The sequence below is a fragment of the Neolamprologus multifasciatus genome, chromosome 22 (assembly GCF_963576455.1).
Source record: "Neolamprologus multifasciatus chromosome 22, fNeoMul1.2, whole genome shotgun sequence".
Lineage (NCBI taxonomy): Eukaryota > Metazoa > Chordata > Actinopteri > Cichliformes > Cichlidae > Neolamprologus > Neolamprologus multifasciatus.
In genome coordinates this window covers 33,178,972-33,194,837 of record NC_140459.1, presented here as the reverse complement: position 1 = coordinate 33,194,837, position 15,866 = coordinate 33,178,972, and the positions used below count along the sequence as shown (strand labels likewise).

The following is a 15,866-nucleotide window of genomic DNA, read 5'->3' as shown; positions in this document are numbered from 1 at the left end:
TAGCTGGATGAATCTAAATTTGCTATAGCGCAGATTTCCCTGTTTGCCGACAGCATGTTTGCAAAAGCCAACATCTCACAGATTCTGAAGCTGCAGGTTTCATCACCCTCTGACCAAAATTCACTGAACAAGCATAAATAAAATCTGTTTTCTGCATTATTTGCTTGCTTATTACGCACCAGTCTACCGTTGTGTGCAGTGTAATTTAAACTTTTACAAATTATACCAAATTACAAAAGCTATGTCTCTAATAAAGCCTTTCTTCAGATTTTGATCGACTGCAGGGTTCTAATGCAAAATCGAATCCAATCAAATCGGGATCTTGTGAATCGGAATCGAATCAGTTATAGGAATCAGTGACGATACCCAGCCCTAGCTGTCACCCTGTCCAGTCTTCCTGTGGCCTTAATTGGATATGTGGTCAAGAAAATGGATGGACGGAATAAAAGTTTCTTCCATTTGAAAAAAAGTGTCACTTTAATCATAAGCACACTTACATACACTTGAAGTCGTCGGCATGTTACGCCTCAGGAGTGAGAACGGGCTGTTCATAGATATCTAGATCCTAACGTAGCATCCTCATATTGATGTAAACTCTCAGCTAATAGATGTTTTTTACTCTCTTCCCCAGGTTACAAGTGCTCATCCTTCAAAGTCAGACATTGTCAAATCAGGAAATCTGAAATCCACGCTTAAGCATATATGGACACAAAGTAATAAGGAAATGTCCATCAGTAGGCTGCTATCACAGACTCTACAAGGCAAGGAGAACAGCACAGCTTTGGATCTTCACTATGACACTCCAGAGCCCTATTTGGAGCAGGATCTTTGGGATTGGCTGAGAAATTCCACGGACCTGCAGGACTCACGACCACGGGCTAAGCGGCGGCCTATGGTCAAGACAGGAAAGTTTAAGAAGATGTTTGGCTGGGGGGACTTCCATTCAAACATTAAGACAGTTAAACTTAACCTGCTAATCACTGGTAAGATTGTAGATCATGGAAACGGCACCTTCAGTGTCTACTTTCGCCACAACTCCACAGGGCAGGGCAATGTGTCTGTTAGCTTGGTCCCTCCAACAAAGATAGTTGAGTTTGATGTGGCAGCACAGCAGTCCGTCATTGATGCCAAGGACTCAAAGTCCTTCAACTGTCGCATAGAATATGAGAAGGTTGAGAAGGCTGCCAAGAACACACTCTGCAACTTTGACCCATCCAAGACATGCTACCAAGAGCAAACTCAGAGCCATGTCTCCTGGCTTTGCTCCAAACCATTCAAAGTCATCTGCATCTTCATTTCCTTCTACAGCACCGACTACAAACTGGTGCAGAAAGTGTGTCCAGACTACAACTACCACAGTGACACTCCCTACTTTCCCTCTGGCTGACATTTCCATACACTCACAAACTACATAGTGGTCGAGTGGAGAACAGACTAGGACTTCTATCCAGGCCAGAGACATTTGTATGTTAGCCCTTCTGTCCCTTAACATGTCCATATCAGAGTGTCAGCTATGCCCAAATGATTCCCCTGTTCAATCTTCTGAAAGAGCAAAGAGCAACTTTCAATTCTTACAAAATGTGCTAATTGTAAACTGCTTAAAAGTTACCTTGGATTACCAGTTAGAATTTTATCCCTTAATTATGATTTATCCCAGCTGAATTTTGTCGAAAGCAATGGCCTTTGGGTCATCTTGGGTTAGTACTAGTACGAATTGTTCATTATTGAACTCTGCTCTTTCTTGTTGTTATTTTTACATCACACTTGTAGTCCAACTGAATGTTAATAACCTTGTTTTCTTTTAGCATATTTCAATATACAGTGTATTAACTCTTGATAGTATATGGACTGTTTGCCCCTGCTGTACCAGTTTCACTCTGCGTTTTATTCTGAATAATGGAAAAAAGTTAGCTCCTTGTTTAAAAAGAATGAAAACTATCCTTCAAATGTCATTAGAAAAAGAGGCTGAGGATGACAACAAAGATTCAAATGTGAGTGTGATGCTGTTAGAAATGTGAGGTAGTTTAATAAGTGAGGTTACCAGGCTGGCTTCTTCTACAGCCAGTTGAGAAAACCTGTTAACAACAGACTTTCAGATAGTGTAAGATGATCAGTCCTCGGTCATCATCAGAGAGCTTTTTGCGACAACGAACTTAACCAGCTACTGAGTCAGTTAGATGACTGGCCTATATTTTGAACTGACAAAATTTCGGATTAACTGACTGATCAGTGGGTTCTTGGGGATAAGACTTGTTCATTGTCAATTAATATAGCAAATGTAATGTATTGAATTCTATATATTAGAGCTTAATTTGTATGAATGGTTTGTATTGTACATAGTTTATCCAAATTATGCTGCTTCTGTATATGCCCCATGAGCTGTGTTTTTGACCACCTCTGCTAAGTCCTCTTGAAAGTCCATTTATGCTTGTTCTTGGTTCCTCTAACACAGAAAATGATGTTGCAGCCCTAGGTGTGAATTTCATGAAAACAGAAATCATGTACAGACGATTTAGAACTGACTAAATATAATAAAAGTATTGACTTAAATTTTCTTTACTGGGTTGGGGGAAGGTTTGGGGATGGAGATGGATTAAAGAAATCAGAAATTTTATCAATTGAATTCTGGTATGTGTGAGTTAATTAAATCAGTAATGATTTGTTGAAGGTTAGCAGCAAACCATCATACCCGTCTTTGTAGGACAATGGGCTACAATGGCAAAGGAAAATTTATTATAATAAACTGAACTGCAACAAAGTACAGGAAAAGACTCAGGTTTCACTCAAAATTCAATTCATTAAGGAGATGTTACATGTTTCTCCATTATCTTGGATATCTGTGTGATGAGTCCTACCCCATCTAACACAAGATTTGTTGCCTAAAACATGAGCAACAGTGAGAGGCCCAAAAAATGTAATTTTAAATAAATTGGTGGTATCTCATAAATACATATGTGTGTGCTTATTGAGGTTTGGTCACACATATATTAAACACCTCTAGAATAACTAATAGGTCTATGTCATGGCTGCTGCGTGGGTCCCAAACACAGGACTCTGGAGATCAGCGGCACAGATGGTGCAACTCTGAAGGCCGACCGGGAGTCCATTGGTGCAAATCTCAAGGAAGCCTGTGAAGGTGAGGGAGCAGGTTCACAGGTTTGTGATCACTTGGTAGGTGGCCAGTGATGGCAACAGCAACCCTTTGTCAGAGGCCGTTGACGAAGGAACGTTGATGGAAGTGATGGAATCCCTCTGGTAGCATGGCTGATGGCTGATCTTGATGCCAATTCCAGTTTTTCCTCTGGCCCAAGTGGAGCAGGACCCACTGTCACTGGATGCTCAGGTGCTGGTTCAGATCAGATGTGGGACCCACAGGCTCAGGCTCTGGTTAAACACCAGTAGTGGACCTTGGATTCATTGGGTGTTTTGGCCATTATCACTAGACACTCTCATCCAAGGAGGCCCTGCCAGGGTTGATCAGGCCCCGGAGTGTGTCACTGGTTTATGTTAAATTATTATTTCTCTTTCTTCTGTTTAGTTTCTATAGTTTATTTTCTTCTATCTATTCACTGCAACTGAGAAATAATACTTACATCTTTAACATTTATGTAGCCTTATGATGCCTGGAGCCTTCTCTCTTATGATAGAGAGGAGTAAGACAAAAGGGACAAGATAGGAGAGAGCAGAGAGGAGAGCTGGAAGGGGGGCGCCCGATCTGGCTTCCCACACCTCCGCGCTGGATCGGGTTGTACGCTCTACCCCCCCACTGCCTCCCAGAAAAGGGCTTATTATCAGGCTTGGAAATTAAACAAGTAGTGGCCGGTTCAGAAACTAAAAACAAAGTCTGGCATGGAGACAGAAGAGAATGTGTTATAATCAGCCATCTCAAGAATAAAATTATCATTCTTAGTCTCTACAGAGTTTGTGGCACAGCTTAGTCTTTTTTTTCCCAGACTTGAAGAGAGCAGGAGGCAACAAGTCCTTCTCACTCAGCATTGGATTTTGCTTGGTTGGTGTAGAGTGATGGAGAGAACCTGTGCTTATCTGGGCTGCGTAGCTGGGACAGCTGCTGTATCCAAGGGGACAGCCACAGAGACAGGGAACTAAATATTCCAAAACCTTGATTAAGTTGAAAATAAATTAACAATGAATAAAATATAATTTAAAGGAAACCTACAAAATGTTAATATAAAAATGAAGAATCACATTCGACATACATATGATACATATCTGTTATAATAGAGTTAGTTGGTGGATATAGATCTGAAAACAGAAACCAGATTATACTGAATGACAGGTTACACTGACAGTTTTCTAGAATGTGTGACAAATGTGTCACAATCAGTGAATGCAGATAATTTGCTATGAATTTGTCATTAAAATGGAAACTACAGAGATTAAAATGTAATGAGAAACTGCAGAGATTTTTATTACACTTTAGCATGACACTCTGCAATAAGACAGTTTTTATGTATTATAATGCAATGAAGTAGTTAACGGTAATCATCTTTAGTAGCAATTAATTATCTTTATCGGTTTACTAATATTTTTTTTAAGCAGTATACAAAATTGTGTTTTTCCTGAGGCTAAAGAAATGACTGATTAAGCACTTAGTGTGCACTGTGCTAAATTAAACAGCTTTGGATTTTCACATTTGTGCAGTGTACAAACAGTGCATGTGTAAACAGTCTGTCTCGACATTTCCTTCACACTAACAGGGACAACATAAGAACACATAAGCAGCGTGCCTGCCTATAATTAATCTAGTGCCATGTGTGATCAAGCAGATTTGAATGATCAGACATGGCAGAAATTTGGACACACAGAGGCAAGCTTGTAATTCAGTCCCCGGGAGATGTGGAGATTGGGATGCAAGACTGATAGCGTCTGTTGTGGGACTTCACAGTGGCACCTGCTATCAAATCCTCCAACTCGGCAGTTAGGATCAGTACTCAGCTTTAAACAGATTAGAGCCTCTAGGGAAGGGAAATCCATTGCCTTTTGCTGGCTCACAATTTATCAGTAATTAAAGTGGATGCCAGGTTTGTGTTTTCATTGGAGGTCTGTGGGGTACTTTTATAGCTGTCCTCATTAAGAAGCTGCCTCCCAAAACTTTACCCTCAATCCTCAGTTTTAACAAGCAAGGGAGAGTATATACGAAATACCATCAGTGTAGAAGCAAATATATAAAAAAGCAGAACTTCTTAATTCCAACTGACACTAGACACTAATCATTTTTTTAATGAAGCACAATTGCTTAAGGAAAATTAAGAAAAAAACAGTATAAGCTGTTTAATACAATTGTTCTAATTGTTCTCAGAATTAACAGGCATTATAATGATATGGAGGCTTTAAAAAAATAAAAATAAAAACCCACCTAATGGCCTGATTTCTTACATACAAATGCACTTAAAGTGATCGTCATAAGTCACTCTTATATCTCACAAGTTTGCCACTACTTCAGTTGTGTCATGCAACACCTTGTTTTTCTTTTAAATTATTTAAAAGAAAAATTACTTGCTGTGCTTCCATTTTTGTTGTCTTTCAGTTCTGTGGTACTATGCTACTGCTACTTTATTGTAAATGTACAGGTACTTATATACAAATTCAAAGCTCTTTCTATCATAATCCTTATTTACCCACACATTCACATAACCATTTATTCTATGTCCGTTAAGCACTCTGTAACCATACCCTGGGGCAATTTAGGACACTATCTCGCTCACTGACATTTGACCTTTCTATAAACACACAATTCATGCTAATCCCTGAGCCCCAGCTTTCCTTTGAGAGCCTTTTTTTACTCAGTTTTTCTTTGCATTTGATACATTATTTGCCATAAAATATTTGTTAGTTGTTTTAAATTCTTTTATTACATTTTAGGTTATATATAATTTATTTTGATCCATGGTAAAAAGGCAATTTCCCCGTGGGGATTAGTTACATTTCCTGATTTTATTTTCATTAATTCTGACTATTAATAAAGCACATAAGCACATGTCATACCAACTGCGAAGCAGGAATCACAGTCTATGTACACAGAGCATTAGTATACCTGAATTACAAGAAGAAAAATTCTCAGAGCTAATAAATCTCTGGATTTGTATTGTTGAAAACACTACCATCATTACCCTCTTACAGTTTCATAGCCAAGAACTCACCACACTCTTATGGCAAAGAATAGGACTGTAGATGGTGTTGTTGGCACTGTTTACAAATACATTGTGGATCTTATCAGATGCTTTATTTTCAAATGAGAAATATGTTATTGCAACAAAAGAAAGCAAATTTGTATGTCTGATCTTTTTTATTACACTGACATTTGGTAACTGCAGTTTAATGATGACATGAAAAGGCAGCCATGCAACATACAGAACAGTACCGTCATGCTTGTTCTGCTCTTTATTTTGTCAACATCTAAATTCTGTCTATTGGTTACATTTATTTGTCTTGGTTGGTTTTATTTGTCTGGATTGTCAGAGCCTTCACTTCTCTCCAGTGTCAGCATTTTAAACTAGAAAACCAACCACTTCACTTTTGATCAGTTAGTTTAAGGTAAGAAATGGACTCTGTAGTAAGAGGTCACCATTTTCAGTCTACTTAACAGTGTATTCAATTTTTTTAAAATTACTTTTTTACTTGCCTCACAAGCTAGAATGTTCAGTTAGTATCATTTTGTTCTAGTCAATTTAGGAATAAATTCAAACAATGCTTCTAAAGAAAACTTCCCCTTGTTAGAATCAGAATCAAAATACTTTATCAATCCCCAAGGAAATTATGTCTTTACAGTTGCTCCGAGACAATAAAAACAGTTGTGATAGTCTAAGAGTGATTATAACTCTTTCTAGGACTCTGGTTGATCACAAGCTTGGATATACTCTGCTAGCCAAGGTATTGAGCTGCAGCCTTAGTTACCAACTCCTCAGCTCTGCCATTGTGTCCACATCTAATGAAAAAAAAGAAAGAAAGGAAAAAAAATGGTAACATTTGAAATTCCAGACTTGAGGCTTCACAGTGACACTCGCACATTTGCATTCCCTGGGGACCTTTTTTTCTAAATACAAGATAAGGTGCCAATCTTTTTTGAGATAGTAGTGTACCAATTAATAACATTTACTCACTGTACCCCACAAGGCAAAACAAAAATATCATCATTTATTGCAAAATACAACACATTTGACAGAAGCTCAATGTAGGGATCTATTTTATACAATTGCGGTCCATCGAACACAATAAATTGAGTTCAGTTGCAGTTCTGATTGTGTAAAGGCTTTGTGATTATAATCCAGACAAAGTAAAAAAAAAAGTATATGATTGATGTATTATAATAATATGAATGCTAAAATGCATTGTTTTTTAACTATGCAGGTAGGTTGACTATGCTATGTCCCGAATTCTTTGATGTTGGGCTGAGAACAAACAACCAATACTTAGAGCAGGTCCAGTCAATCAACAATCATTTATTAAGCACATGCATGTGGAGATGTGCACAATACCACCTTCCGTGTCTATCTCAAAGAGTAAGCACTTAGACACACAGTTTTATATGTCAGGGTTCACGCCCCTTCATGAGTAGGCAGATAACATAACATGCATCAGTTACACTTAGTGACAGTTAGATATAATTCCTTTTTTGGTAATCTTCTATAACACTTAAAGCTATCTCAACTGTCTCTCAGCCCAGCTGTTTCCTGCTGTTCTCACTATGGGGCCCATGATGTATAGAGCACATCCTGAGTACATCCTGTTCTGTGCAGGCACGTATGCTGTTACAAGCAGATCACTTATAATAATAACCTATGATTGTGCACATTTCATTAGCTGCTGGATTAATATGACATTTGCTAATATACTTCTACAGAATATATTATCCACAGCTACTATATAATATCACTTAGTTATGTAATATGCCTATTTATTTGCCTAATCTTTAAAACCAACAACTTTCACTTTTCTGGCTTTATAATCACAATTACAATTTTTTTTTTACTGGTCTCTGCACTAAAAAAATCCTTACCCCCTCCCTCTCAATTTATCAATACCTAACGTTATTTCATGTCAGTGTTTTTTTAGAACAGGTTGGATCCTTTTCAGCTGTATGAAAAATGCTGGTAATAACTGCAGATCTGATATAAATCCTGGTATTGTGTCATGTTCATGACAAGAGTTCTTCCCTTGAGAAGAAACACGTTTCTGTGAAATAGGGGCTTCAGAACAATGAATTTGGGTTCCTGCCCACATTAAGCCATCTTTGCCAATCCCATCCTGACCTAAACTGTGCTTTTCCCTGAAGAGAATTTCTGCTTTAATCAAAAGCGGAATGGAAAAGGACCTTGCGTGCCTCTGGGATATTTTTCCATTAACCATTTTGACACATGACTGACTGTAGGGGATTATTGGTTTTTGAAGAACTATTAACAGATGTACATTTGCATTTTAATACAGTTCTCCTCAACTTACTAATGCAGTTTGCTTCTCATCTTCTTTGCCACCTCATTCCTGGTGCAATTCAGACTAACAGCGAAAAACCCTCCAGCTTTAATCATTTTAATTGCCATAAAATATTACTTTTCATTAATCACTTTGAATCTCCATTCTTTAACAACAGCCATGATAATTCCTCTCCAAACTGTTGATTGTTGCTTCCCGTAAGGTTTTGGTAAAGAAGACAGTAATGGAATTCTACATGACAAGAAAACCTTATCTTAAGCCGGAAACAGTGATTACTGCGATGAAATATTTGTTTGTGTCTGTTTTTTTTTTCCAGAGAAATTCTGTAACAGGGATACCCTAAATGTAAGATTGATTTATAAACTCTTCTTCTGAGAATCAATTAAAATTCTACAATGTAAAAATAAACCTGAAATAACCAATATAATTACATGCATTTTAGAAAAAAAATAGCTCGTATTTCCAATTTCTGTTTTTCATTCCTTGCTGGCCTTGCTGGATTGTGAAATGAAAAGGTTTCTGGAACCTGTTTGATAGATGTCCCTGAAATTCTGTATGCCACAAATAAGTAAATAAATAAATACACAGATGCATACATAAATACACAAATAAATAGATCATATCATTAAAATTCTTGCAGCTTTCAGCCTTCATGAGACACAAACTGTACATCAGTACATCAGATGACACAAGTATTGCATGACATTTTTAAAGGGCAACAGTAAACTGAAAGTGTATTTTTATCACTACTTTTAGGCATTTTGTAAATTGTTAGAAAGATACATTTTATCAAAAAGAATAATTTCAGTTGAGAATCTCTGCAGAAGGGATGTAGTGGTGAATCGTCACAGCAAAAAGATTCTTGGTCTGAATCCAATGGCTGCTAATGTTGTCCTTGTGCCTCTCCATCCTGCGCTTTGCAGATGGGTTCTCTCCCCTGCCCGATAGCGGCACTCTTGTAGAGCACCATTTTGAGATCCGCCCCGGGGTGACGATGAGGTCGCAGCCCAAAATATTGCCTGAACACAGGAAAGGAAGGAATTGGCTGATATGCTAGAGATGGTAGTAATAGATGAATCACACAGTGTTTGGTGTAGCCCCATAGTTCTTGTGGTAAACAAAGATGGGTCAGTATGGTTCTGTGTGGACTATGGAAAAGTAACTGATGTGTCACAGTTTGACACTCGCCTCATACCTCAGGTCGACGAGCTCCTGGACTGGTTAGGCACTGCTGGTTTTTCCTGGACGCTGTGTTTGACTAAGTGCTACTGGGAAACTCCCTTCTCTCCAGGGGAGGGATGAGCAGTGTTGGGGAGTAACAGAATACATGTACCTGTAGCTCCCGTCAACCACCACGTGGACAAGTTCTTGTTTACAGATGATTTATTCAACATTCAGCGACAAGATCACTCAGCGTTGTCATCATCATCGTCGTGAGAACTACCCAAACAAAACAATTACAATCAGCGACATGTTTACAATAACACTCTTATCACAGTGAACCCAAACAAACAAAGGTATATGCCTATTTATTGGACTTTCATTGAAATTCAAATTAACGGAGGCACCCTGAACACACCTCATTGCCTGCTGTAGCCAAACGGGAGAAAGTCCGAGGAATGGTAGTCGAATCCAGTTACTTTGTTGAAATAAATTACATGGCAGTCCTTTTCTGTTTCATATGTTAGGCTATCCCTTCTCCCTCCCCTCTGTAATTTTGGTAATTCCATGCATTGCTGGAAACCCAAACAAACATGGAATAAGAGGCTCTAATGTAAGTGTCCTGCTAATGCTGGTGGCGTTTGCTGCACAATGGACCCGGAGCCAGCACAACAGAGCCAGCAGGGCATGGGCAGGAATGCATTTCTTACTTGGAAATTCCAACACCACTTTGTATTTAAAGGGATGGGCGAAATCTAACTGTTCAATGCAAACTCTCTTTGCCAGCAACCAAGCTGCTCTCAGTGTCAAAAGATTCCAACCCTAAAGAAATATCTGGAAGTAATTTCTTTTTTAAAAAAAAACTAACGTTAGCCTACTGCAACTACCTTGTTTTAGTTGTGGTAGCTACCGGGGTTATATGCAGTGTTGGGGAGTACGTTCTGTTGTTCCAGGCGGCAGCGTTACGGTTGCCATGGTTACAGGGTGACGCTCTCTCTCTGCGTGTTTCCTGGGTGAGAGAGGCCTTTTTGTTGTTTTGTGCTAAGCTAATAGGCAGAATGCTACAGGTATAGCTCTAAAGAATGTAGCTTCATGGGCAGTGTAGTCCGTGCTGCAGGGAGAATGGACTGCCATACCCGTGATGTGTCTGTGAGCGAGGGAGGGAGAAAAAGGAAAAGTACGAGCTGTCATCGAGCAGAAACGGGAGCTGGAAGCATGTAAATATAATAATAACCACTGCAGCCAAGAAGAGAGCCTGACGAGCCCAGTTGTAAGTAAGCTATTAAGACTCGACTGTACACCGTGTTCGTGTTTTCCTCCAAAAACAATAAGTTCCGTTGGAGCAGCCTTTCAACGCCTCTCTCTGTCTCTGCTAGCAAACTTGACCCAGACAACAAAGTAAAGCTAGTTTTCGGCTACGAGCCGACACAGAACCCGACGTATTAGCCAGAGGTCCCTTTACTACGGTTCGGAGCAGCGGGCCTTCAGTAACAGTAATAAATCACAGCAATAGTACATTCATGTAGTTGTAAACAGCATGATAATATATTAAGTAATCCAAAGTATTCAGAGTACGTTACTCTCATTGAGTAACGTAACGGAATACGTTACAGAATACATTTTGGGGCATGTATTCTGTATTCTGTAATGGAATACATTTTAAAAGTAACCTTCCCAACACTGGTTATATGTCACTTCAGTATCTTCGATGTTCTATTGTTGTGTGATTTATTGCTATTACTCACCAGCAAGCTAACATTGTTAGCTGGCATTAGCTGAGGTTAGTTCATAGGCTGCAGACTGTTAGACTTGATGGATAGCATTAGCAATCTGCTTGCTGCAAATAATCATGTGTAGTTCTGAAAGCAGTCAATGATAAATCACACAGCAATAGTACATTTATGTAGTTGTAAAAAGCACGACAATATATTAAAAAATCCAAAGTATTCAGAATACAAGTCAAGTCAAGTGGCTCGACTGTCATTCCAACCATGTGCAGTGGCACAGTACACAGTGAAATGAGGCAACGTTGCTCCAAGACCATGGTGCTGCATATGACATATAACAGACAGTCAATTCAGGACTACATAAAATGCAGTGTGCAAAAATTCCAAAAAAACAAAAACAAAGACATCTATCACTACAACCATTTCCCTCTGCTTGCCCATCTCTACTATGTCCAGTTGGTTACCCATCACCAGTTTGTCCATCTGTATCTGGACGTCCCACAGGATCTTAGCTTCTATTTCCTCCTTTGCTGCTTGACAGGAGTTTCTATGTTGTTCTGAGGCAGACTTTTTGTCCAGTAGCTGAACAAATCTCTTCTGGAGAGCCTTGGAGATCAGGATTGTCCGGTATTCGGCAAGCCATGCTGGGTGTGTCTCATCCATTAGTAGCTTAGTAGAAGCTAATTTGTGCTGGCAGATGCTTATGAAGTGTAGTTAGTTTCTTTAGCCCATAGGTGTGACTAATGTCAGGGCCTTGCACTATCCAAGTCTTCATGCTTACAACTCTTTTTTTGGATGTCTGCAACTGTACTGATTACTGGATCCAGTATTTCTCCATCTCAAGCCTTGGTGAGGCTATTCTCACTGAGCATGCACCTTAAATGGTTCATATACGCTACTGGTGAAACGTTTTAGAACACCCCAGTATTTCCAGTTTTTTATTGAAAATTTTAAGTTTAATGTTTCATTGCACTCTGAAATGAAAGCATAGTAGAAATAAGTAATTGGAGTTTAAAAAAGACATCATGGAATCAGTTTATAGACCAAAATGTATTCTAAACTTTTGACTCATCAAAGGAGCCACCTTTGGCAGATATAACAACTGAACACACCCGTGGCATTATTTCTACAATAGAAATCAAAAAGTTCTTCAGAAAGTTCTTCCCATATCTCTTGCAGAAGTTCCCATAAATGTGGCGCTTGTAGGTTGCTTTGCCTGCCTAAGTTCCACTTTCCGGTTCATCCCAAATCAGCTCGATGGGGTTTTAGTCTGGAGACTGTGCTGGCCGCTCATATTTTCATGTTTACCGTCTTGTTCTTTTTTCCTGAGGTAGTTCTGGCAGAGCTTGGACCTTTGGGTCTTTGTCTTGCTGTGCTTGAAGCTGTTTATCCTCCAAGCTGTCCACTGATTCAGTTGTGGCTTTGGGTCTGCCAGACCTTTTCCTGTCAGTTTTTTTTAAATGTACATTATCTTTCAGTTTTGGGTGGCCACATGGATGACATCAAGCTGTATGCCAAGAGTGAATGAGACATTGATTCACTGACCTACACCACCAGGATATACAGCAAGGACATTGGAATGTCGTTCATATTGGAGAAGTGTAGTCAGATGGTAACAAAGAGACATCAAGACAAGGAAGTTCAAGGAAGGAAGAATAAAGGCCGCCCGTGTGTGTGTATGCGAGATCCATAAGAAGGCAGTGGAAATATTCCACAGATTTTGCTGCAGATTTCTCAGCTGCTCATCCAAATTCCCCATTCAAGCACATCCCGTTGATGTTTTATTGGACTGAGATCTGCTTACTGTGGAGGCTAATGGAGTACAGTCTTTTTCTTCCATTGTCCATTTTTGGTGAGTCGTGAAATGTCGCCTCAGTTTTCTTACCTTCTTCCTTCACCTGAATTTTGAATGTGTGGGATTTAATTCTACTCGAGATTTTTTGGGTGTTATTTCTACCATTGTCTAAGATTAAATACAATTTTCTCTAATACTCAGCATCTGATGCTGGTTAATGTAGATATAAGTTCTGGGAATTGGGATAAGTTAAAAAAAAAATTGTGATTCATATGATCTTAATGTCACATATGGTTCCCATATAACAGGGACACATAGGTATGAATCACCAGAATTAATGTCATTTTACTAACTTTATCAACATTTTAACACTTACTCCTCCCATGCTCAAACTCCATTAGACCTATATCAGTGAATATGGACTGAACCAGAGATAAAGGTTTACTCTCATATTTAATTTCACGCATTTCCCAAGGGACTGAGACAGCTTTAAGGGCCTCTCAAAGGATGTTTGTTATCCTTGTAAAAAAGTTCAAGAACACAACGGAAAACAATTTAATTAATACTGAATGTGTAAACGAGCACTGCCCCAGGGCACTGGAAAATGTCTGATAAAACAAAGCGCTTTAATTTATGAGAATTAATTACCTGCTAAAGTACACACCCCTCTTTCCATATCCCTTCCAGGCCTTGTCTTTGTAACCTCCAACACCTCTTCTTATATTTAAGTGCATATTTTGATTTAAGTTTATTAAATAGAAAGTTTTTTAAAGAGAAGTTTAAAGCAGGTGACAATAAGGGAGGTATAAGACTACTGACTGGGTCAAATGCAGGTCACTTTCTCCACCTCTGGGGTCAAGCTAAAGTGTATGGTAATGACCTACAGTGATAAATACATTTCAGGCAATAACAAGTAACATTTCTTTTTTTTTTTTTTAACTTGCATAGCAAATCTTTTTTACTATGAGTTAAAACTAAGTTCATGATCTGATACAGGCATAAAAAGATAAATGATGTCACAGCCTTCCTTCACTCTCTATAAAATATTTGCCTTTAGACATACCTGCAGCTTAAGTCAAATTTAAACAACAACAACAACAACAAAATAAAGCATTTAAAAAAATAAAACATATATTAATTTTAAACATCAACAGAACCTTTGCTAAATTAGGTTATACTTTAGTACAGTGGCTGTAAATTAATTCTATTTTCACTAGAAGATAGCATTTTCACTCTTTAACACACTGCAAATATAGGGCTAACACTAAATATACAACAGTGGACACTCATTTTTTTAAAAACTGTTTAATATCAGTAGTTGCTTTTATATGATAAATCTGGCATAAATATAATTTTCTTTTGTCAGAAAATGTCACATCTACTGCTTTATATTCTGCACATGTCTTCTCCTCAGTATGGGTAAATTTTTTCCCGTCAAGTTGTCCATTATGCACAGAATTCTGGAACTTCTGGAATGCCTGATGAGGTCTCTGATGAGCCAACTAAAGTAAGGGCAAGTGGGTGTTCATCTCTCTGATTAGACACTAGACATCCACTCAAGCAGATACTCAATCAAGTGAAGAGTAAGAAAGACTGAAAAAACTCTTCTCAGCTTCAACCTTATTTCTAAATATCATTTAATGTCAGAGGTTTCCATCAACCCAAGCTAAAAATGTATTGTTTCTGATAACTGGATCAATAGTAAATTTTATTTTATTCACGAGAAAACAAAATCTTAAAATAAATCTTAAATAGACAAATAGATTTTCCAGACTGAAATCTATATGTCCCAATATATTGTGCAGAAATTCAAGTTTCCTGTAATTTTGTGAGACGAGAACAAATACTAGGGCAAATATACAATGTAGCAGGTGAACTTTGCCTCCCCCAATCCTTTCCTCCCCATCCCCAATTGCCTCCCTCCTCACGCTCCATCACACCCCTACACATGCAGGGCCTTGAGTTCTCGGAAGGGGCCGTGCTGACACCAGCTGCTATGTAGAAGAGGGTCGTTGGTACCATGACCCTCCCATGTTTTAAATGCAATTTAGAACAGCACATATGAGTGGGCAGAGTGAGGGATGGGGTCTTCACACCCCTATTCTCTGTTCGCCATCTGGAGCAGGGGGGCAGTAGGAGGGTCTGGGATGTTAGGCTTCCTTGATGCTGTAGGACCGCGGGCAGTCTGCTTGTCTCCACCCCAGGGCAAAGGGCAACATCTTCTGGGTCTGGGGGTGATGGTACCTGGACCTGGGAGTATAGAGTATGTTTGGGGAGTGTGCGTGTGTGTAATGTATTCATTTCTGTGTGTCTCCATGTTGGACGAGTGCTGAGTATTTGCATATGTGCAAATAAATGAGGTTGGGAATGCATGTTTGTTTCTTTGTGTGCCTGTTTGTCTATGTTTATGTGTCAGATCGCATCTTGGACTGCACCTCTCTCGGAACATCTCAGTGTAGGAGCTTTGGTGGTTCTCGCTGGCTGGACTCAGGTATTCATATATATATATATATATATATATATATATATATATACACATATATATATACATACATACATACAGTGTAAATGGCAATTACAATTTATGCTATTATACATTGTGGCAGACTTAGTAGGAAGGAAATTCCTATTGCAGCTAAGAAAAAAAGAGGCTTGTTTTATGTTCCTTTTGGTTCATTGATGGAGATATCAATTACAGACAATTGCAAGGGAGCAGATGGGTGGGGAGTGAG

General features: G+C 38.8%; 1 protein-coding gene and 1 long non-coding RNA gene across 2 annotated transcripts in view; one reads left to right on the top strand and one right to left on the bottom strand.

Moving 5' to 3' along the window:
- LOC146493828 (neurexophilin-1) overlaps positions 1-2,623 on the top strand; it is a 73,187-nt gene extending 70,564 nt beyond the window's left edge. Inside the window, exon 3 of the mRNA XM_085148957.1 lies at positions 632-2,623. Within this exon, the coding sequence (XP_085005083.1) occupies positions 632-1,387 (756 nt within the window). The 3' untranslated portion in view covers positions 1,388-2,623. The remainder of the gene's footprint in view (positions 1-631) is intronic.
- Positions 2,624-10,470: 7,847 nt separating this feature from the next.
- LOC146493827 (uncharacterized) lies at positions 10,471-11,301 on the bottom strand. Its single transcript, XR_014871983.1, has 2 exons — positions 10,873-11,301; positions 10,471-10,653 (listed from the first exon to the last, which is right to left on the bottom strand). It is a non-coding gene; the product is annotated as an uncharacterized LOC146493827 (long non-coding RNA).
- Between the last annotated feature and the right edge of the window lie 4,565 nt (positions 11,302-15,866).